The sequence below is a fragment of the Rhinichthys klamathensis genome, unplaced genomic scaffold, assembly GCF_029890125.1.
Source record: "Rhinichthys klamathensis goyatoka isolate OS25496 unplaced genomic scaffold, OSU_Roscu_1.1 h1tg000275l_1, whole genome shotgun sequence".
Taxonomy (NCBI): domain Eukaryota; kingdom Metazoa; phylum Chordata; class Actinopteri; order Cypriniformes; family Leuciscidae; genus Rhinichthys; species Rhinichthys klamathensis.
This window is the reverse complement of record NW_026606794.1, coordinates 781,270-806,230: the sequence shown is the minus strand read 5'-3', so window position 1 is coordinate 806,230 and position 24,961 is coordinate 781,270. Positions and strand designations below refer to the sequence as shown.

At 37.4% G+C, this 24,961-nt stretch overlaps 1 protein-coding gene across 2 annotated transcripts; it reads right to left on the bottom strand.

Annotated features, from left to right (window-relative positions):
- Nucleotides 1-1,002: 1,002 nt before the first annotated feature.
- Nucleotides 1,003-24,652, bottom strand: gba2 (glucosidase, beta (bile acid) 2). Of its 2 annotated transcripts, none has more exons than XM_056268549.1 (17): nucleotides 24,291-24,652; nucleotides 22,857-23,107; nucleotides 20,784-20,875; nucleotides 20,583-20,698; nucleotides 19,815-20,033; nucleotides 13,351-13,590; nucleotides 10,776-11,032; nucleotides 9,156-9,281; nucleotides 8,335-8,519; nucleotides 7,453-7,557; nucleotides 7,180-7,287; nucleotides 6,898-7,049; nucleotides 6,657-6,763; nucleotides 6,354-6,496; nucleotides 5,994-6,109; nucleotides 1,716-1,907; nucleotides 1,003-1,628 (listed from the first exon to the last, which is right to left on the bottom strand). In XM_056268549.1, the coding sequence occupies exons 2-17, from the start codon at nucleotides 23,045-23,047 to the stop codon at nucleotides 1,410-1,412; spliced, it is 2,568 nt and encodes an 855-aa protein (XP_056124524.1). In that variant the 5' UTR covers nucleotides 23,048-23,107; nucleotides 24,291-24,652; the 3' UTR covers nucleotides 1,003-1,409. The 2 variants fall into 2 exon arrangements, with proteins under 2 accessions (XP_056124524.1, XP_056124525.1); XM_056268550.1 differs by lacking the exon at nucleotides 24,291-24,652 and adding an exon at nucleotides 23,235-23,372.
- Nucleotides 24,653-24,961: the final 309 nt, after the last annotated feature.

The following is a 24,961-nucleotide window of genomic DNA, read 5'->3' as shown; positions in this document are numbered from 1 at the left end:
TAATTGCAAGATAGTAACCCATGACGTTCTGTTAATGTCCCCAGACTCCGATTTATGCCTTTCTATGTCAACGCTATCAAAGCCGAAATAAAACTGAAGCAGTCAGGTGGTAAAAGTAAGAGCTCTGTTTACGTTCATTATTATTGTAATGTTATGTGCTTTGAGACATGAGGTAATTAAAACCTGTCTCTCGTGACGCTTTGCCGACTCTGCTCTGGTTGTGCGCGTTCATGTGTTTTGGAGGAGGCGTGGCTTTGGAGACACTCTGAGCAAAAGGATGGGATCTCATGCTTTCAAAGCTAGCTTGCCATTGCTAGTCTCTCCGAAATTGCCAACCCTACCTTTAGCCTAAACAAAAATGAGAAATATTACATTGGCAACAAGCTGAAATAAAATAAGTTATTATTTTATTTCGAGTAATAAATGTTTATATCCCTGCTTGGAAGTCCTATTACATTGTAACATTCTAAAGGGACATTTTGAAGGGCATAAAGGGATTGTTACATTTTGAAATAACAATTTATTTTAAATTGTAATTTTTCACAATATTACCACTTTGACTATTTTTGATCCATTAAATGCAGCCTGGGTGAGAAGAGATTCTATCAAAATCATTGAAAGAAACTTACCGACCACAAATGTTTGAATGGTGGCGTGCATTGCTGTGGCTTCCCTAAAAGGTCACAAAGGGGAATTCACTTCCAGTACATAATTTAAATCACACACTAAAGCCAGGCTTGTGCTTCTCAGGGTTTTGCGTTTGATTTTAACTTTGGCCAGCACCATTTCCTTACCACCAGAACTTTTAAATACTGCAGAGAAAATAAATGGCTAATTAATGAAATTTCATTTAATGAAAAAATGAATCTGATGTCAGTAAACATTCATTACAATTTACTCAATTATATATCTATTATAATTCTGTAGAATAATTTACAGGACTGACTCAAATCCTTAGATAGATGATTTATGACACATGCAATGACAGCTATTTAAAAAAAAAAAAAAACAGCAGTCCTGTCTTCATGTATTCTATAAAGCATTCCCAGAATAGAAATAAAAATATACAGTGAAAATTATATAGAATCATGCTCTAACTAGTCGATTCAATGACCCTACACACTATATCATAATGAAGAGCATGTCAGTTCACTGAGACCAAGTCTTTACACTTTACCATTTGTAAAATTATAATTTACAGCTGCTACACAGAAGGACTGTGGTAAAGCTTATCCACATTTTGAGTGGAAAAGTCAGCTTTACAAAATAATGGAATTAGGTTCTGTGTGAACCAATGGTGCACAATGACATTACATCCAAAGCTCTTTTGCAAGTCTTTTAAAGTTCAAAATGCAATGATTAAGAGGTCACTTTATTGTGGAGGCTCGACAGTCCAAGTTCCCTTCAGCTCAGTCCTGTCCCACATCTTTATCAGTGGTTTTGTTGTGGTTTGGTCGATTGCTCAGAGCAAGCTGCATTGCCCAGATGGTCAGAGGCCTCATATACGCGAGAGAGCGGTAGATGCCTTTCTCACAGTATGCTTCGGGAGTCTGGAAGGCCATTCCCATTCTCTCCCATACAGCACGGTAACAGCCTTCTGCAGTGCGCAGACCCTCATCCACCATGCCCTGGGAGATGCCGAGAGATGTATTAGGAGATACCCGAAAGGTTCACTTAATCTGAAACCTGATGATATGACCTGAGTTTTGACTTACCTCATGTATCATTGTAGCTGCCAATCCGTACACTACTCCCACCCACACCTCATCTGATTGGACACTGGAACGATCAGGCACACCTTCTGGTCTCATCCCATTCACTGCACCCATCTGCCCGCCTGCAAAGCTCATAACATTGAGGTCAAACACTGACTTCAATGCACTACAGATTTTCTCCTTGGGAAAAGCCTGCACAGAGAAATGGATGTAAAAAAAGTATAATTTGCATAACATAAATAAATGTACACATTATTTTAAATCAAAGAAATCAATACTTTTATAAAGCAAGGATGCATTAAACATTCATAATGTTACAAAAGATTTTTGTTCTTTAAAGTTTAGCTGCATCCCAATTCAGAGGCTGCATCATTCGAAGTCTGAATGTGTGTCAGCGGCACGACGAAGGCTGTCCCAATTCGAAGGCTCCTTTGAATGCGGCATACAAATGCGTCCTTCGTATCCTGGACCACATAGGACAGAACGAGTGGATCCTTCGCAGTCTAACTTATCCCAAGATTCATTGCACACCGAATGATTTTTTGCATTAAATTACTTGATTATACTTTAAAATGTAAGAATTGGGTTTAAACTTGCTCGAATATCTGTCGATACAAATGTAAAAATTAAAGGTACAATATGTAAGAATTTTGTAATAAACTATCCCAAAATCACTTGCACAGTGTGATATATTTCCTGCAGTTGTGTATTTACAATATCCCAAAAGTCTGCAAAGATTTTTTATTTCAGAGAAATTCCCATTTTAAATAAGTGGGCGTCCCGAAAAAAATTGTCACCTGTCAATGACGCAATGTCCGCACTATCCTCGGTTTCCGTTCATACTGCCATAGCCATGACGTAACCATGGCGACAGACGTGGACAACTGCGTAGTACGTAACGTTTAGCGGCACGCAGTTCTTGTTTCTTTCAAACATAGACCATGGCAAGCAGACTTTGGGACAAACAAGGAGAACTAAAATGAGGATCAAAATCAGCGTGGCGTTTTTGAGATGCCGAGAGCTCCACGTCTGCGACTAACTTGGACTTGACAGAGCTTCAAGAGTCACGACTTGACAGCTTTATTAGACAGGTGAGCAAATGTACATAAAACAAATCAATGTTATATAACATTAGCTCAACATGATGAAATGTTAGAATATGGTCAGTATGTTATTCTAATGTTGATTTAGCTTACTGCTAGTTTCGTATAGCAAACGAACACGTAGTATAACATTATAACTTTCAACACGCATTTAAATGCCATTTAGTGTGATAGTGTAAAGTTAGACCAAGTGGAGCAGCGCTGCGTTACCTCACAAGTTTAATTCGTCTAATAAACTGACCTGTGTGAGTAATCCAGCACTTGCGGGTAGCTCGGTAGAATTAAATGTCCTTTTTCCTTTATATCCGTGGGACTCGCGTGTGATATCTGTCCCTTTAGCAATCGCGACCTGCTTCATACCACTGTAATGTTAAAAAACATGAATGTTTGCACTCAAGATCCATCAGCTTATTTATTTATTTATTTATTTAGTTTATTTGATAGGGACCATGCGTATTCATGAACATTGTTGTAGAAAACTACACCATGTAAATACGCCAGAATTAGTAAACAGATACTAGTTTTCATCTGCAGTCCCAGCTTGACAGCAAGTCCCATCATTTAGCTCATCACTGCGTCATCAACCTACGCCTTTGTTATTGTTGGAAACTGCGCCCTCTTGTGGCGAAAAAATCTTACATATTGTGCCTTTAAAGGTTCAAATGTTGACATATCTTACTAAGATGCAATTTTATAAAGTTATACTCTTTATTATGTACATAAATGGACAAAGGTGAACATATTTAGACAGGTTGTGATCCTTGTTTTGTTTTTAGACAGTTGAATATAACTTTCCAAAAAGTCCAGTACAAACGTTACTGCCGCTCAACGGCAGCTGTGACAGTTGCTAGGCGACAAGAACAATCCTCCATACGCTAGACTGTCCCATTTAAACACTCGATTCGACCTTCGCGGCCTTCGAAGTATGCAGCCTCTGAATTGGGACACAGCTCTTTTTCAGGATTCTTTGATGAACTCTCTATTTTCACAGTTCATTAAGCAGCACAACAACCATTTTCAACTGTGAGGATTATAGTATTCATACATGTTTCTTGAGCACCAAATCAGCATATTAATGATTTAATGATTTCTGAAGGATCATAATGGCTGCTGAAAATTCAGCTTTGCCATCAGAGGAATAAATTAAATTTTACATGCAGCCTTGGTGAGCATGAGAGACTTCTGTGTAAATTGTTGTTTATATTTAAATATAAATTGAAATTGTTTTTTATTGTTAGCACATGACAGCGTATACATTTATGTCAAGGCATTGAACTGTATTTGAAAGATTATCATTATTTCTTATGGTAATGAAATCATACAAAGTTATTTTTAAAGACCCCCTGTGGTGAAAATCAAGTTTTGAATGTTGTTTATACGTCTATGTGGTGTTTTTAATATGCTTTAAGACAAACCATGTGCAAATACATCAATCAACATTATTGCTGAGTATTTTCTCTTTAAAACTGAAGTGAACCCAGTACCTTTTTCTGTTCATATGAAAAATCGTGTACATTTAGCAATATAGAGAGTGAATTATGTACATGATGTATATTACGATGTAATGAACTATATGCCTTTCTCCACTGACGTTCTAAGTTGATCAAAGTGTTTTTAAGGAGACTGATTTTTAGAAGGCAGACTGAGGTGGCAAACGGGAACATGGTTTGTGTAACACTAGCAACACCTTATTAGCTATTTGATAACATATTATTAGCTATTTGATAACATAGTCAAGCCAAAGACTAATCATATCAGTTAACGTTATGTGTCAGATGTTGTAGAGAGTGATACATAAAACGCATTACTTTTCTGATACATTGACTTGTAGACGACCCTGTATAATTCACTCTTCCACTTCTTCTGAATCAGTTTCTGGTTCAAACATGTATTGCTGAATTAAACCAGTATTTCCACTTGCCATTATGCAGCGTTTACTACAGTAAAGTTGAGCGAGTGGATCAGGTAGTCCGATCTGGTGTGAGTGAGTGGAGGCAGGGACTAATAACTCAAGCTATTTTAAAGGGGTCATATAATGGTACATGCACTTTTACAAGTTGATTGTACTGAAATGTGTGTTGGCAGTGCCTGTACACAACCATCATATAATGATAAAAATCCATCCAGTGGTTTTGTTTTAATCTCCTTATATGTTTTCCCCTGCCTCAAATCGAGCCGTTCGAGCCTGTGACGTCACAAGCTCGCACGCCCCTCCCACGATTGTTGATTGACAGGAGCGTTTCAACACAGACCCGCCCTCGCTCATGAGGGATATGTCAATCATAGTCTGCGCGAACCGGCGCGGTCATTGTTGATATGCTGGAGCACTGTCTATGAGCAGAATGGAGTCTAAGCGATTGTGGTGTTCTGTTCTTGGGTGTAATAACGAACACAGCAGTCATTTAATGTTCCTAAATCCGAACCGCTGAAGACGCAGTGGCTGTGTTTGTTTTCGAAGGGAATATTCCCCACGAGCAACGTCAATGCTCTCATGTTTGCGCGAATCATTTCACACACCAGACTGCTTTATAAACGAGGATCAGTATAAAAAGGGATCGGTACCAGATATTCGTGTTCCTGCTGAATCTCCAGAAGAACGGAAGTGAGTGTAACGTTTTATTAAACTTCATATTAATATATTAATCTTTGCAAATCGCTAGCTGCACGCTTCACAATGAATGCGTCTAAGGTTTACACTCAGGGTACATTACGGCATGTTTTCTATGTATGATGTTCTCAATACAATTCATAATCCCACGTTTATACTGAACAACGCGTTATGGTTATTGTGTTATTGAGTTACAAATGGTGTATGCACAGAACAGAGGGGCGGAGTCAGCAAAGCTCATTATCATTTAAAGTCATATGCACTGAAACGGCGTGCTGAAAACAGAACTGTTTTTGACCAGGTAAAATAAGTGTTTTCTTACAATACTAATGAGAATTTTTAATTAAAGTATATTACAAACTTTTAATTTAGACCCTAAAGAATCATATTAGCTTGTACAAAAATGGCATTATATGACCCCTTTAAGCCATGAAGGATTTTCTTTTTAAATATGTCATTTTGGTGAACAAAGATGAGTTTTAAGGGATAAAATGATTGACTGCTGGGGGTCTTTAAATTAAAACGAAGTGTACAAAAAAATGTTTGTAAAATCTTTCTCAGGCTGACCTGGTAGTCATCGTCCCCAAGTCCAGATGCCCTGAGGAACCACTGGCCTGCACACTGGTCAGACATTACACTGTTGGACAGACTCTGTCCACTGCTGTCATAATTGTAGTATTTGCCTGTTAGAGAAAGAGAAAGACATTCCACAGGGGGAAAATTCAATGAATGTTGTTGGAAGACTACATTTTTTATTCCAAGTCATATTCTCTTTCCAAATGAAACCTCAGTATACAAACAGATCTAATGGAAGACTGAACATTAATACTAAGAGTCTGTAAGAGGCCAAAAAAGGATGAGCATAGTTTTTAACAAAAATGGAAAATTACAGTTAGTTTAGATGGCACTGTGTATGCTTACACTCACCATTCCACAAGAGTTTGTCAAAGGCTGCACTTCCTCTTTCTAGAATATCTCTGTAGCGCTGATAAACAGACTCGCAATTCAGCACACGTGCCATTTTACACATCATGCACACTGATGCCAGCCACAAACCTCCACAGTATGCACTGGAAGAGCAGAAACACAGGGGTTACTTGAGCTGCTACACAGGACATTACAAAGCTTGTTCCATGATACAGGTTTTTAATATACAATTTCAATATACAATACTAAAATCATTTAGTAACATTCTATTCATAAAATAAAATAAACATCCTGAGCCCCAACCTGGGTCCTGTCACCTTCCATCCATCATATGTCTGGTCTGCATAGCCAGAATTTTCTATCAGCCCATCACCATCTTTATCAAACTTCAACTCTGTTTCCATGACTGTCTGAATAAACCAGAATATCAGACATTTGAGTAATGTGTCCTAAAGCACTTAGCGTTTGACAAGCGCCTCTACATTTACATAAACAGAAGATATGATGCAGTACAAACTACTAAAATAAAACACAAACAACTCACCTGACATATAGGCCACATGTCCTTCAGATACTGCTCATCCTGGGTCAGGTGATAGTCTCGGAACACCTGAAGCACAAACTTCAAGTTCAGATCCTTCCAGTCGGCTGTATCGTGGATCAAGTAAGCATTGACACGAACCCATGGCTCATCATCTGTTTCCACAAGGAAAAAATTTAAATGAGGTTCAAGATTATTACATTTTTTATTTTAGGTTATTTCTTTTTCTGTCTTTTCCATATGCAACATGTGTGAATTCATGGTCTTCTATTATGCACAACTCACCAGGGTCTCCAATGTCGTGAGGTACAACGCCCCGGGTCTTGACTGGGGAGTATCGGCCGTCCATTAGATTTAATCTCTCTGTAGGGTCATGCTGAACGACGCTACCAGCTGAATGAGAGTGAGAGAGTGAGTGTGTGAGAGAGATTTAAACACAGAATGCAAAACAGAATGGGAATGTATCAACAAATTAATTTAAAATACAAAAAGTAGGTTATTACTAATGAATTTGAATACTGTCTTCAATGTTATCAGAAAAATGGAAGCTTAGCTCACCAATATCATACTGCAGACTGAGAGCCAGCTTGGGCCAAAGCATGATGAGAGCGAATGAAGCATAGAAGTGCACATCATACGTGTTATACATCCTATACTCCTGACCTGGGACAAGACAGTAAGAAACACAGAATTGATTTATTAGATTGATTTAAACTTAAATGAACATTTAGGCCCTGTTTCACAGATAGGGCTTAGATTACGCTAGGATTGGGCCTTAGTTAAATTAGGGCATTTAAGTAGCTTTTTTAAATGCGTCTTAGAATATAATTTTACTGGTTTGCATCTTGAGACAAACAATGGCACTTACATATTTTAGTGCAATTTCCTTTCAGTTAAAACAGCTCAAACATGCATTTTAGTCTAGGACTAGCTTAAGTCTGGCCTGTGAAACTGGGCATTACAATGAACTGAGATCTATGGTATGAAAATTTGTCTGATTAGAACCAGTGTTGTAATAATTAACTATAAGTTATAACTAAAACCATTAAAAACTTTTTTGGTATTTGAAATAAAGCTTAAATTAAATATAAATATTAGACAATAAAATTAGAAATGTTGCCTTGGCAACTAACAAATTAGTTTAAGTTGAAAAGTTCCTAAATCAACCCCCGGTTTCACAGACAAGGCTTAAGCCTACTACCAGACTAAAATTAATGTTGAGCCGTTTTAACCTTGCACTTTCATATCTTAAATTATGTCAGTGCAATTGATTTGTCACAAGATGCACACCAGTAATGTTTTTTTCTAAGGCACATTTATAAAAGCTAAGTAATTAAAACTAAGGCCTAATTCTGGCTTAATCTAAGCCATGGTCTAAGGTCAGTGAAACTGGGCCCATCTTGAGCTCAGTTTGCATATTAAGTTAATGTTGAATGTTACCCTCTAGGTAAGCGAATCGGCCGTACTCCTTGACAACTTCAGGCTGTGCTGGAAGGCCCCCATCCTCAGGACGAAGCCCACCGCTGATATCAGCATCCTCTGGAAGCTCCACCCACACAGTTCCACCATCCACAACAAAGTAGAGCTCATTAAACAGAGCAGATTTATACCAAGCAGGAAGAGACCTAGAAGAACAAAGTGTTTAAGTCTACCGATGACTGATATATTTTAATAACAACAAATGAAAAACACTCAAATTTATCTTGAAATAAATTGAAATAAATAAGTGAACATTTATTTCACACAATATTTAGTAAACGTGCTTTGTCCACGGGGCTGTCAGTAAATTTTAAAACTGAGTCAACAAAGAGTTTTGCCAAGCTGGCATGGATATTGCTGATAATGCTAATCTCAAAATGGCCAAATATCAATAGATGAATCAGCCTAGCAACTGAATATAATAGCTGCCTTATGTTGAAACAAAGATGGACACTCAGAATTAGTATATTGCATGTGACTAGGGCAATACCACAAAAAAAACACACATTTCATTCTATATGTAGTGCACTCAAAAAAAGTATGGGGACTGGTGAAACAAAACAAATAATATGCGCAAAATGGCATATAAGGGTTGCTCTTGTCTATGCACATAACGGATAAATAGTAGTCAAATCAATTCACAGGAAAGACGACTGCTTGCTTACACACAGTCTTTTGTAAAGAGTCACACAAATTAGCCGTGGGTAACTTGATTAACTGACAGCGCACGCTATTACGCCATCACGCTTGAAATATTCCATGGGGAAATGACATTTCTTTACCCGTCCTGTAGAATCGGCCTCTGCCACTCATCAATGCTCTCCTCCCATTTACTGTAGTGTGTGAGCGCGTAGTGAGACAGAGACGGGGCAGCGTCTCCTTTGGTGCCATAATAACGTGTGTATCTCCTGAAACAAACGCCATGCACACCCTGTTATTACTTCATAGCATCAAAGGGTATTATTTCATCATGTCAAATGCAATTATATGTTGCATAAACAAACTGAAATATTTCTAGGACCATTAAGATCTTCATATAACAATTAAGCATATTTTCCCCAATTCCCATTATCGTAATGCAATGAAGTCTCATTCTCATTAACGCAATGCAAACAAAAGTAATGACATTTTTTTTAAATTAGTAATATTTATGCATCATTGTCTCCTGGGTTCTCTGAGATTAAACAAATCATCATTGCTGCTCTAATATGAATTCGTAAGGAGCACAAACTGTGACCCTTCAGAATTTTCCTGATGTTTGCTGAGCTCACTTTATGACTGATGATGAGTCTCTTCCTTTCATGAAGCTTGTAAATAATGAAGCTTCTTTCTGTCACAGCCACACCACTTCCTTTTAAAAATCTCTTGAAATTGCTTAATACGTGTTGTTTCCTTTTGAAACATGAACACGAGACATATCAAAGTGTTTGTGCCTTGATTTAAGACATAAGTTATTTTTTTTTCACCAATATCTTTTCTCAGTTAAGAGAACAACCGTAAACCAATAATGCATGTATCTGCTAAAAGTCCATTTTGTCTACATTTAGGACTATACTGGGACATATAGCCATTTATTTGAAATAGAATGTTTTTGTAACAATGTAAAGTCTTTACTGTCACTTTTGATCAATTGAATGCATCCTTGCTGAATAAAAGTATTAATAATTTTTTTTAAACTTACAGACCCCAATTTTTTTTACTTTTAGTGTAAATGGATTAAAATACTTTTTTTATAATACAAATTTATTTTATCATAAAATATTTAAGGGTTTTTTATTACCCTATTTAAGGGTCTTTAAATAGAGTATTTAAAGAAGCTTTGAACTGATAGACCATATTTCTGTTAAGGTTAAACATTCTTGTGCTTGATAAAAATCAAATACCATCCCTGTGACATGCAATTTCCACACACACACTAAAAAAAAGAAAAAAGAAAGATATCAGTATGTCCAAGGTAACCTGATCCATAACGTGTACAAAGAGAATGAAAGAAAGATTAGAGAGCAGATAAAAGAACAAACACAAGCGAGTTTTGTCACAATATGTTGGAGACACCGAAAACACAACAGTGAAAATAATGCAGTTTATTTTAATCATTAAAATATTTATACATCATGGCCTAATTCATCTGGATTCTCTGAACTGAAATAATTTCCCACTGCGCAACTTAATGCTGTTTGCATTAAAAATTTACAGTTGTTCACTTCTCAGAAAATGGTCCAAAAATATTGATGACTCATGTTTTTGTGTCCATATTTTTGTCCAATAATATGCTCTCTAGAATGAGAATCTCCCTCCCACTGACAACCCAACCAGCAACAAGCAAATCATGGATCATAACTGTAATGTATTAATAAGCTCCATGAAAGGAAGGGATTTATAATTTGTCCATATACACATACCTGACATATATTCTCTCTCTGGAGCCAAATGTAATTTTAGGCATATCCCAGGCCAAACTGAACTCCACACTGTTGTGATGGTTAGCAGGCACCGAGCAGCTCACAGCCAGGGCTGCCGCCACTTTCTCCCCTTTCTTTGTGGGTGTGCTGGAGTCCTTAGGCGAGTCGAGCTGTCCATCGATCATGAGGTCACTCCACAGAGCACTACAGGTTCCATTTGGGCTAAACGCTGTCTGGTGACTGATCTCTTGGTCAGACTAAAATAAAGTGAAACTTTAAATAATAAGGGGAAGTACAACAACCGTCTCAAAACCTAGTGAGCTACCTAGCTAGACAGATTTTAAAATACAATTCAGCCAAAACATTTAATTCGGTCATAATTTGCTCACCCTTAAAGGGATACTCCACCCAAAAAATGAAAATTCTGTCATCATTTACTCACCCTCAAGTTGTTGCAAACCTGTGTGAGTTTCTTTCTTCTGCTGAACACAAAGGAAGATACTTTGAAGAACGATTGGAACCAAACAGTTTTTTGGCATCATTGACTTCCATAGTAGAAAAAAAAATTCTATGGAGGTCAATGGTGCCCCACAACTATTTGGTTCCAATCGTTCTTCAAAATATCTTCCTTTGTGTTCAGCAGAAGAAAGAAACTCACACAGGTTTGCAACAACTTGAGGGTGAGTAAATGACAGAATTTTCATTTTTGGGTGGAGTATCCCTTTAATGTTGTTACAAACCTGTATGACTTTCTGTCTTCAGTGGAACATGAAAGATTATTTGAAGATTGTTTTATATCTAAAATGACAGTCAATGGGGAGTCTAAAACAACATTGAAATCCATTGACTTTCAAAACCACTTTGTGCACTTTGTATCTTTTTTGTGTGTGTTTCACAGCAGAATGAAATGCAGTTTGGAACTGTAATTAACAGTTTAAGCTGTCTTTAAAGGTTCCATGACATGGGGTTATTTTATTATTTTATAATGTTTACTGGGTTGCCCTTATAATGTTAGTATGTTTTTTAGATCAAAAATAGTCATAATTTAGAAATAAAAGGCATTTTTCCTAGCCTGATTTTAGCCTCTGATTTGAACACTCTGTTTGAAGGGGCGTGTCTGCTGTGGGATTCAGTGTAACCGGCCACTGCTGTGATTGGCTGACATGCTTGCATATGAAATAGCTATGTATTACATGTGAAACTCTCTCGAATAGTTTTACTACTGCTATTATACGTTTTTACTATTACAGCTATTGAGATTAACGAATCATGAGAAGTTTTTGAAGTATTTAGATCTATTCCCATCACATAAAATGTTGCCGTGATGAGCATTGAGCAGCAGATGACAGTCTGTTGATCGCGAGAATAAAGATCTTATTGCAACGCAGTTTCTGCACTCTCTCTAATGCTTTCACCAATGCAAACACGATGATGTACATACAGTTAGAGCTTCGTTGTGCAGTGTAACGTGCGTCATTGATTTCATAACGAGTTGTCCAGATAAACTCGCGCTGTGTGGAAAGATTGTTCTTTGATCGCTTTCTGTATAATTTGTTCACAATTTAAATAAGATTATTTTCATCCTACTAAAAGAAACGATGTGAAGTTGATATTTTAGTCACTGGCTTGACTTACTGATGCATAAACAGTATTGAACGATTTTGAGAGAAAGATTACCTGTCTGAACTTGAACAATTAGGCTACACATCAGAAATTGTTGCTTGGTAGCTCGATCGATTTATTTTCAGACGTTCATCGAGGCCAGCTCTGTATTGGCCCAAGTTGAGGAAACAGTCGTCGGTGAAATGTTTGGACCATACACAACTTTGGGAAGTTGTGTCGGCGCATTTCCAGAGAAATAAAATTAACCCATTGTTTCTTCAGAGGCTCGGATGAAGGAACTAAAAAATACTTTTGTGTTCATCTGTACATCCGAACACTGATCAACTGCCATGCTTCGCTCGTTTGCAAGCCATGATATCTCTGGAGGAAAAACTCAAATCGTGCTCGTGCGTTCGTACTTCCTAGCTCACTTTCTCATGGGCGAGCCAAATTCTCTGGGCGGGCAAAGCAGAGAAAGGGGAGGTTACCTTTCCTCCGTATGACGTCATACGGAGGAGATTCAAGATCAGCCCGTCTGAGCTTTCATTTTCTAAAAAGGCAGAGAAAGATAGCCAAAGCTCTGTTTACACCGATTGAAATTTCTAGCCACTGGGGGACCATATACAGGCTAGGGGAACTCATATTAATGCTAAAAAACCTCAGAAAGTGAAAATTTCATGTCATGACACCTTTAAAGTCTCGTTTCTCAATAAAACATTTGACAAGCACTTAAATACTTTACATAAGCTATATTTTTGCATAGTTTAATGTGGTAACCCACAGAAATCAGTCACCTTAATAATACTCTTATTTGCACAGGGACACAGGAGCACACACTGTACAGCAAGCTGATGGGGGAACCAGTTTGGCAGATTACATTTGTCTGTGCACTCCTTATAACAGTTGAGTTGTTTTCTTCAAGCATTTACTACAAGCAAAACCTGCTGCTTCTAGATTTATAATGATGCATTACCTTCTCTCTTGCAGCTATACACAGAGTGTAAGGGTTGACAGGCGTCTGGTGATGTAGTAAAACCCCAGACACAGATTCTCCCTCTTTTTCAAGGTGAAATGGTTCATTCCAGTGGCCCCCAATCTTATCATCTTCATGGCCTGATCCATTAACCATCGTGAACATGATGGAAACATCAAGAGCGTAGTTATTCTTATTCTCAATGTCCCACACAAACACAGCCACAGGGAGACTGGAGTCCTGAGAAAGACACAAAGAGATTCGTTTTGAAACAGTAAATTTGGTGGATTCAATTTTAAAAATAAAAATCACTCACACACACACACACCATCTTTACATTTTAATCCACCAAATTTGCTGTTTCAAAACTAATCTCAGTAGCCGCGTTTCCATTACCCTTCAAATTGCGCAAATTGAAATTGCGAATTAAAAATACGCTCAATGGAAACATGTCAATTTCGCAGAAACTCCCATTTATCGCACAAAAGTTTTTACGCTCGCATGAGGTGGTTTTTCAGGCAATTCGAAAAAGGAATATTTCGCAAAACTGCAATGGAAACAGTTTTTGCGCAATTACAGTCACCTGACTTAGAAGGCGCGTGTGTTTGGGGTCCGTGTAGGCTATTGCGTCCATTCGTTTTTCCATAGGCTATAATAGAATAGCAAAAAAAGACTTCTCATACAAAAAAAGAAATATAACACAAACTCATTTTCCAAAACTGTAAAAGGTTATATAAAAATAATACATTCATCAATTATTTTATGATAAATATATTACTGTCTTAAGTGAAGTCATTTATAGTTATAAACGCAAATAATAATAATAATTATTATTATAGCCTATTACATTTATTAGGCTACATTTATTAGGCTACATATTTAGAAGGCGCTTTTATCCAAAAAAGGAACAAAGCAATTCGTCAAATGTCATTCATAATACAGGTTAGACAATAATACAGGGCTAAGATTATCACAAATAAACACAAGATTTTGACGTATATCCAAGGGTTTGTGGAGCGCGCACTGGATGACGGAAGCGCGGGCGCGAACACTTGCATTTTCCTGTCAACAGTGGAAACAACTTAAAATACTCCATAATTTATGGTCATACAGAAAATAATAATACATAATCCGCAACTACTTTTATTTGTGTAAACTCACAATAACAAGAAAACGTTCTTCTTTTGCTAAATAAATCAGGCGCGCTTTCATGATCTCCGTGAACTGGAACATGTCTCAGAAATGAACTGAAACAAAATATAGCCTATAGGCTAAAGCTTGAACGAACAAATTCAAATCGAAAGCAAATACCTTCTGATTATGTAATCCATATGAAAGGTGCATTTCTCTCTAAAGGCGCATCCCATCCGCTTTACAGTGGAGATGAAAATATGTTTGCAGTCGGCACTAACACTGTAGTTATTAATAAACAATTAAAATGCCTAGTTATTTTTTCAGACACTTTTATTATCATTAGCCTATAATCACCTATAAATCACCTAGGCTATGGTTCCAGAGACATGGCTCAGTCGGGCTGGTTTTCAATTAGGCTACGGGTTAAAAAAGGAAAAATAAATGGTCGCAAAAGTACACGGACCGTTTGGACAGAATACGAGACAAAGTTCTTTATTAAATTCATAAAAGAAAAAAGAATTGCAGGAATACTGGATTCTAAACCTCAAAGAAATGCCACAATCAAGACCTTGGAGCAGAAATGAGGGAGAAACACGCAAAAACACCTCATGTGCCGTTCACAGTATTAGGGTCTTTCCTTACCATTAATGCTTGGATAACACACCACGTCTCCTTCCATTAATAATAATAATGTCTTGTGCGGTGGCTGCACGTCTATTCACATGTGTTAAACCTAAACGTCCAAAGTCGCATAACATCGGTTAATGGAAACGCCGTCATATCGCAATAGTTTTTTATCGATATTTAGAAAAAACGCAAAAGTTTTGCGCAAATCTGTAATGGAAACGCGGCTATTGTTAGTATGTATTTCACAATATTACTAAAGAAGAGAATAGTTTTGAAACAGCACATTTCGGTTACTACAATATAAAAAAAGTTTTTCCTGCTTCAGTATATTTTAAAATGCAACTTATTCCTGTGATGACAAAGCTGAATTTTCAGCATTATTACTCCAGTCTTCTGTGTCACATGATCCTTCAGAATTCATTCTAATATGCTGATTTTGTGCTCATGAAACATTTCTTATTATTATTATCAATGTTGAAAACAGTTGTGCCGATTTATATTTTGTGGAAAGTGTGATACATTTGTTTCAGGATTCTTTGATGAATAGAAAAGAACAGCATTTATTTGTAACATAATAAATGTCTTTACTGTCACTTTTAAGTCATTGCTGAATTAAAGTATATATAAAATATATTTAGTACTGTCAAATCGATTAAAATAAAAGTTTGTTTATATAATATACTGTATGTGTGCGTGTAAATATTATTATATATATATATATGTGTGTGTGTATATATATACACACACACACACGTATACAGAATACACACACAGTTGCACGTACAGTTGCAATCGAAATTATTCAACCGCCATTGTAAATCAGGTTTATTGACAATTTACAGACTTTCAGCTGTTTGCAATGAACAAATAAAAAAAAAGTAATTAAAATAGCTCAACACAAATGTTTCAAGTGGTTTCCCCAAATTCAATTGAAAATGACTTCTGCAGTCTCAAAATTATTCAACCCCTTTATGGCAAGCATTTTTATTACTTAGTAGAACACCCATTTGCTCATGACCTGCTGCAAACGAGATGTATTACCAGACACCAGTTTCTGGCAGTGTTTCTGAGGAATCTGAGTTTGTTCCTTATGAGCAATGGCCTCAAGTTCAGTAATATTCTTGGGTTTGCGTGCTGCAACCACCTTCAAATCCCACCGGAGATTTTCTATGAGGTTCAAGTCAGGTTACTGTGATGGCCACTGTACAATTCTCCAGGACTTCTTCTGAAACCAAGCCTTTGTGGAATTTGCGGTCTGTTTGGGATCATTGTCCTGTTGGAAGGTCCAATGATGCCCAAGCTTTAGCTTCCTCACTGATGGCATGATGTTTTCTCCTAGGATTTCCTGATGCTTCAATTAATCAATTTTGCCTTCCACACACAGCAGTTTACCAGTGCCATAGGATGCAAAGCAGCCCCAGAGCATCACTATTAGGGTTGGGTATCGTTTGGGTTTTATCCGATTCCAGTACCTACTCGGTATTTTTTAAACGGTTCCGGTGCTTAAACGGTTCTTAAATCGGTACTTAAGAAAATGAAACCGCACACACTTTATCAAAAAATAATACCCTTTAATTTACAGGGCCAAACTGGACACAATATTAACTTAAATCTTTAAACAATATAAATACAAGTAACATATGGTAATAATAAAACCAATATAAAATAAAAATTCATATTTACATAATATCAAATGAAACAATATTGTATCAAACAATGTAATAATACTGGAGATTAATAGAGATTACTAGCAGGCAGAGCTGCCAACTCTCACGCATTGACCGTGAGACTCACGCAAATGACCCTTTTCACACAGAAAAATCGCGGACAAAGAGGACACTGACAGACAAGACAGAGAAGGTTACTTTTGATATGGAACAAATCCACAGCTGTCAGATTCTGTCAATATTTTTACGAGATTCACACAATAAATAACGTTTTGGCTCTTTGAAATGTGACAGATCGCTGTAGCGCGTCAGTTCAAACGGCACGTGATACAGCAGCCTACAAATACAAATCCACTGCTTCTTAGCTACGCAGCGTTGAGTGAACCTATGAAAGAGAACATCTCTGGTTGGTGTAACATATCTCTCAATAGGGAACGGGACGCAGCCAAGCTCCTCGCGGTGCCGACCAGCTTCCTTTTTCGGCAGAGAAATCTGAGGAGCAGATGGCGCGCGCGCGACAGCATAGTATGACGACGTAAGTGCGTCGATGCGGCGCCATCAGCCAATGAATTGGCTTGATTCTATATGGGATTCAGACTATCGGCACACCCAGAGGGCGTTCTGACCATAGACATAATAAATACATAGACGCCCTATTGGCCGCTTTGGAACGTTGCTGCGATACGTCAACGGGTCCGCCATTTTGCGGAGGACAAGACTGCGCTGTGAACAAATGTAAGTAAACGGGGGAGCTGCGTTTTTTCTGGATAAAAACAAACTGTTTTTACATTTATCAACCGATTTCAGTGGTTTGTATGTGGTGTACAAAAAGTTCCATCTCTAGTTATTTAAAATCTCGATAGTTAGACTTGTAAAAAAATTTTTTTTTAATAAAGAATGGTCAATTAAGCTCAGGCTTGTCATGTATCTGGCTTTTTATTCTTGGATAAGAATGGTGAAGACCCCCATACTGAGATATAATTTAAGTTTTCTTATTGTGGAAAAAGCATTTTCTGTGATTTTTAAATAGACGCTATCTTTATAAACAAACAACATATTTGAGCTTTAAACAACTACATTGTCGACTGAAAAACTATTAAAACTACATTTCGTGACACAATAACAGTAGTATTTTTAAATGTATCCTCTGAACGTTACTATTACTAATTAAATCATGACCAAATACAACCAAAAACAAACGTTCAGTCTTGCTTGTGAAAGGTAATTCCTCGAAAGCTGTTTTCAATTGTGTGGCGATGTGTACAGCCCCAAACAGCGCACAAAACATGCATTTTTCTCAATTCCCGGTATGAGAGGAATGGGAAAGAGCGCGCATGCGAGACAGAAGAAACTGTGCTCCAAACTGTGTAGCACACGCACGGTGGAGAGAGAGAGAGCGAGAGACCTTGTGTGTGTGTGTGTGCGCTTGAAGTTAGGCACCGAAATCAGGCACCGAAATTTTCTTTCTTATTCGGTCTGGTTACTACCGTTTAAGTCGGAACCGGTTCCCTATTGGCACCGAGTTTCGGTACCCAACCCTAATCACTATGCTGAACTGTAGGCAGAGTGTTCATTTCAGCATATGCTTCATTCTTCTTCCTCCAGACATACCGCTGATCCAGAGGGCCGAAAAGTTCCAGTTTTGTTTAATCGCTTCACAGAAAAGAATCCCAAAAGTTCTGTGGCTTATTTATACGATTCTATTCAGGAGGTTATTAAAGTTCAATTATTAAAAGTTGCAATTTCAGTTAAATTTGGGTAAACCACTTGAAATATTTGTTGTGTTGAGATATTTCAATTACTTTTGTTTAATTTGTTCATTGCAAACAGCTGAAAGTCTGTAAATTTTGCCAAAAAAACTGATTTGCAATGGGGGTTGAATAATTTCAATTGCATCTGCGTGTATATATATATTAGGGGTGGAACGGTACATGTATTCGTATTGAACCGAAACGGTACGGGCGTCACGGTTCGGTGCACGAATTTACACGGAGAATACACGGTATAAAAATAAATAAAACTCCCGTGCAAATTACTTAATGCAATGCGGAATCTGTACCATCGGCTTAGCTCTGAACGCGCGTTCACTTCAAACGTTTTGGTTTATACGCGCGTCCTATTCGCTTTGGACTAGCGTCGAACTAGACGCGATAGACGCGAATTTGACGCTCTATTCGCGTTTGGTGTGACGGCATAATGAACACGCTGCGATGTCAAGATTGCAATGCTGGAGTGTGTGTGTGTGTGTGTGTGTGCGCGCTAGAGAGAGAGGCGCGAGCGCGATCGAACAGTGGAAACCTAAAAAACATACTCCGTCATTTTGTTCATACAGATCATTAAACCTGCAAAGTGTTCACTTATATGTGTGTACACTCGCAATAAAACACAACATTGTGCTTTTGTCACACTGTAAACTCTTGTCAAAGTGTAACCTACTACAACTTTCACCCAACCAAAATCACACACACACACACACTGTTTTAAAAGCACAACATATTTATCCAACTCCATTTCAAAACAATCTGTGGGTTCCATCTTTTATCATTTATAATTCAGATGAAAATGTTACATTGTTAATTAATAATGTTAATTAAAATTAAGGAAAACAAATATATTGATCTGAAATATAGCAAAATAATTTTAAATTAATTCAGGTACAATTACCAAAGCAAGGCCTTTTTGTCTTTTTATTAATTTAATTAATAAACTAATTATATAAAACTATTGTCAGTCCACTACAAATAAACTGGTTCTATGCCTTTATTAATACAAAATTTCCCTCCATTGTACCGAAATCGTACCGAACCGTGATGTCTGAACCGAGGTATGAACCGAACCGTGACTTCTGTGTACCGTTCCACCCCTAATATATATATATATATATATATATACACACACAAACTAAATGTGATTCATTGTTTTGACAGCCCTAAAATAAATATATACATAAATATATATATATATATATGTATGTGTACACAATGTGCTTTAAATATCAAACACATTCTTGCTGAAATATCAAACCCAGCTTGTCACCTTGTAGTCGTGAGGGATGACAGGTGACACCTGTCTGCAGGTGAGAGTGACGTTCTGGCCAGGCAGGTGATAGACGGTCCAGGCTCGTGGGTACAGGGCATGGTAAAAGGCGTATTCACCACAATAACCCCAGTTCCAACCCTGAAGAGTTGGGGGTCGCTCTGTAGACAACACCTGCTGGTATACTGTCTGACCCCCCCTGCGCAGACATACTGTAAACTAGGACATAGAGGGTGTTAAAACAGACTTAAAATTAGTGAAAGAGAGATTTGAACACCTGCATATATGACAACACACACTTGCTCATTTTGTGAAATATTATTACAATTTAAAATAAATGTGTAATTTATTTCTGTGATGGCAAGCTTATTCTTCAGCAATCAGCATCATTAATCCAGGCTTCAGTGTCACATGATCCTTCAGAAATCATTCTAATATGCTGATTTGCTGCTCAGGATATAGTTATTATTATCAATGTTGAAAACAGTTGAGCTGCTAAATATTGATGTGGAAACAATGATGTATTTTTCAGGATTCTTTGATGAATAGAATGTTCAAAAGAACAGTATTTATTTTAATTAGAAATTAAACATTATGAATGTCTTTACTGTCACTTTTAATCAATTGAATGCGTCCTTGCTGAGAATGAGAGAATTAATTTCTTATCAAACAAATAAATAAATAAAATAAAAATCTTACTGACCCTAAACTTTTGAACAGAAGTATGGCCTAATTAGGTAATTTATTGGATCACAAACAGCCCTTTACCTGGTTAGCAATAACGGTTTTGTAGTGGTACATTCCGGGATTTAGTTGCCACCGGCAGAAATCCCCCCTCCACCCACGTGTAATACTTCCTCCTCCAATGCCACCAAGAGGAGCACCTGCACAAAACACATCCTCCATTACATGAGGTCATTTTAAGGTTTCTGTTATTGCTTTGATATTTCTGGTTGTCTTTGCACTTACCATAAATTTGTTTCAGTGGTAAAGCTCGAAACATATCAATAAAAGGAGCCTTCTTCTCAACCTGGGTCTTTTTGTACCACCATCTCAGATACCTGCTCAGACAAACATAAAGCAAGGAGGAATTTACAAAACTGACCTTTCTCTTTGTCATACCCACATACAGACTTGACATGATATTAATGAACAGTGAAGATGGGTAACTGAGTTTTGTTGAATATAGTGGCATGTATCTTATGTGCATAAATCACACTTTGACTTATTAAAGGTGCAGTAAGCGATTTCAGAAAACTGCTGTTGAAAGTGGATTGGACCGAGCACCACAACACACTTGTAGCCAATCAGCAGTAGGGGGCATGTCCACTCATGATGGGGGAGGAGAGAGAGTGAGCAAGAGGGAGATTTGAAGAAAGACTGTAGAAAGAGAGATAGCTGAGAGACATTTTAAAAAAGAAAAGGTCAGAGGAATATCACAGGAAAAAGAAAAGTTTTGTGATCAAGCAAGAGCTTCAGGAGCAATGTTAATATTAGAAAAGCTTTCCAGCACTGGAGAGACCTAAGAGGGAAAACCTGAAAAATGGACGCCGAGGTTGCCTTGTTTCTGCTCCATTCCACTGGTTTTGAGTGTGCGCTGCTGCAAACTCTTGCTTGCATGTACTGCATTTTTTATTCTTCCTTGTCGTTAGTTCATCATCTACAATTTATTTTGCTTGGCTTCAACTATGATAAAGAGACATCCACTCTTGCATTGAGTGTTTGTGCATTTTGGGGGCAGAGCAACGAATGGAGGAGTGTGATTGTTTGGGTTGATTTAAAATATCAACAGTGTTCAACAATGATTCTCAGAAATCGCTTACTGCACCTTTAAATAGAACTTTATGGCACCACAACAATGTAAGTCCTAATAATTAACCTCTCTCACACATACTGTATACATACAACATTTCACTCTTTTAGTCACTCTTAAACAACTCCATCCAACACTCATTCTTTCTGTCTCGCTCATTCTCATGCTATAATGCACACACAGCTGTTTTCAGTCGTCGTACTCAAGCACAACAGCGCTTAGAAACAGAGACCGATTCACACATACATAAAAGGGAGGATGGCATTGTGGGAAAGGCTGAAAAAAAGCTGCCAACTGTCTCTGCCCTGGAAAAAAAATCACCTTTGCTACTCTACTGACTGGAATTTTTATTCTTGTTATTATTAGTTTCTTTCCAAAAGTGCAACCATCACCTACTATAGAAGTCTTTAATTTACGACTCAATACGATTATCACAGACGTTAGCTCTATGCTAGTGTGGACTGCGATTACTCAATCAAGTGGTAAAGGTGGAGCAACATGAATACAGTATTCACATTCACATTATAGGACTGACTGTGTAAATGGGAATGCACAATAAAGATTTCAAAAGCTCATGACAGTTTTTGTTAATCATTAACGTGGAATAAAACACCACACAGGGACAATATTGACTGTCTGATACAGAAAATGATTAACCAGCTCCAGCACAATGTTGGATAAAAATTAATACTGTAAAATAATTATTACAACAAAATACAGTATCTAAACCCAGGCCAAAAGCGATCAGGCTGTTTATTATATTTAAAGGGAGGAACTTCATTAAAATGTATTAGTTACTGTGCAAGTCTAACTAGTTAGAGAGGAATAACTAACTACGTATTGGATTTAATGCAGTACATCATTGCATTACAGGACATCTCGAGTTTAACTAGTATGTGAGATGTAATAAACAGAATGGGCTGTCCTCTTTTTATGAAGATGTTATCAGTTACCATAAAACACTGGTTGGTTAAATAAAGCTGGCTGCTAAGAACCAAGCAGTGAAAACACGTAATTCTGAGGTCAAAATAAAACTACTTAGCAACATTTCCTGTTCCTATCTCAACTATATAATGTTAGAGTGGAAAAGGCCTTTGAGATGTATAGAATGGTCCATTTCAGCAGGTCTATTTCTTATGATGTGAACAAATAGTCTATTCTTTAGTAAATTGTGTTTACTTTAGGTGAAGCCAGGAAAAACAAATTGAGACATGTCTTGTTAAACATACCTGACACCTAAAGAAATATGCTCGATCATGTTGGACAACGAGACATCTTTGGCTTGAAACGGTTTCCGCTTCTCTTTGAACTCGTGTGCCAGACATATCCGCCAGCCGTTCTTGGGGACACCAAATCCTGTTTCTGTAGAAACGTACCGGCTCATCAGCTCCGCTAAAGATGCGCTGTCATTTAAATCCATAGTTTGAAGCTCTGGGATCACCAGTCCAAACCAAAAGTGTAAAAATCAGATCCCTAAATCCTTTGAAAAAAGGCAAAATAGATAGAAGTGTTAATTCATATAGGTTATTCCCTTTATTTAAAGACTAAAGCAATAAACATCCTTAATGACACATGGTTTGGTGGCAAATCTAAAAATGACATCTTACCTACTGCGTGGTGCAGGTAAGAGTAAAGATCACATGTTTGATCTGCATGCACACAGGTAGGTAATCTACATACGAACGCAAAGTTCACCTGTCACCAGGGTGACGAAACAACAGAGTTTAGTTCCAGCGACAACCACGTTCTGGAGATGTAATCTGATCCTTTTCTGTTCAATTAACTAACAATACCTTGACCTTTCCTTCATTTCACCCCTACTCCAGGCAAATCTAACCTATCATTTTTCTGTAAGTACAATTCACCTGGCCAAATAAATAACATGTCCGCACACCCTCTAAGCCTGTCTTGACATTCTCGAGTGCACATCATACAATGTCATGACATGATATACTGCACTAAAATTCACTACAATAATAATATTTTAAAAAATAAGAATAAACTACAATACATATTATTTAAAATAATAATATATTATTATTAACTAATTTGAATAGAATATATATAATCCATGATTTCTGCCCTTTACAAAAAAAAAAAAAAACATTCCTTAAACCTCTGACACTTTTTTTTAAAGAATTGTAACCCTGATTCCATTCTGCTGTAGTGTTTCATACTTTTTCCTTTTTTTATATAATTTGACGTCTATTTAATTCTGTTATTACTTTCTAGAAATGCACTAAATCACACAAACTATGTTTTTAAACATGTCCCAAACTCTGGTTAGTGTTGTAAAAATTGCAAACTCGCATACAGAATATATATTATCTCGCATATATATTATTAGGCCTACCTTCTCAGACAGACGGTCATCTACCGTCCTTTTTCACTTATAAAAAAAGAGTAAAACTTAATTTTCGGCCCTATTTTGAAAAACGTAGCACCATTACAGAATCATGCTTTGGGCACATCTAATGAAAGCTGGTCCAATCTGATGCAATAATGTCCAATATAATTTTTCAACTCATCGCCACACTCTAAACTTCTGGTTAACGTTACTCATGTCATATTTGCTTTTTAGATTTCCCATGCATTATTAATGTATTTCCCATTGTTATTATCTTACCCACGCTGTCCAGCGGAGCAGTGTAAACCTCTCTTACCCTTGCCTCCGGGCACCAACTCCAACACCACCCACCCAGGGGTCTGCGACGCGTCAGTGGCGAGCTGCACTTGTTTCGACGCTCGCCAGCATGACCGGGTCAATAGAGCCACCCGGTGTCCCTGTGGCTGCTGTTACACCTTGTTGCGGTTGGATCTTGGGACAATGTTTCAAAGTGAACAGCAAAAGCTAAGTTGTACAGACAAAAGCATGTATTTAGCATTTATAAGATTCCTGAAGTAAAAAACACATCATCTTATGCCGAACTACACATCCCGATCTCTTAATTATTAACTGGTCAAAGCCCGATGCCGAAATCAATTCCCAGTGATAGTGCAGTAGGGCCTTCTGTTGGCCTGAACCAATGAGCAAACACTCGGGGGAGTAACTTTCAGCAGTGTCGTCATCTCAGTATTTTACAAATAAACATAAACATTGTTCTGTGTATATATTTTGTCTCATAAGCCACGAGGTGACTATTCAAACGATTAAACGTTACATTTTCCTAATCAGTTTAGTTTTGATGAAAACCTACCACCCCCTTTTATTTTTTGGTCTGGAACTTTTACGTCACATTTGCCACGGAGCCAATGCGAGTGGATGAACGTGTGTACTCGTTTCTTCGAATCGGTTCTTTTGAACAGTTTGTTTATCGTTATTTAGTCTGTTCCA

Bases quoted from the DNA above. Each gene is read 5' to 3' on its own strand.
- gba2 (XM_056268549.1), bottom strand. From the start codon at position 23,047: ATGGATTTAAATGACAGCGCATCTTTAGCGGAGCTGATGAGCCGGTAC. The intron at 13,591-19,814 runs GTGACAAGCTGG...TGTCTTTCTCAG, and splicing joins TCATCCCTCACGACTACAAG to GACTCCAGTCTCCCTGTGGC. The intron at 8,520-9,155 runs GTAAAGAAATGT...TTGTTCTTCTAG, and splicing joins AGGCCGATTCTACAGGACGG to GTCTCTTCCTGCTTGGTATA.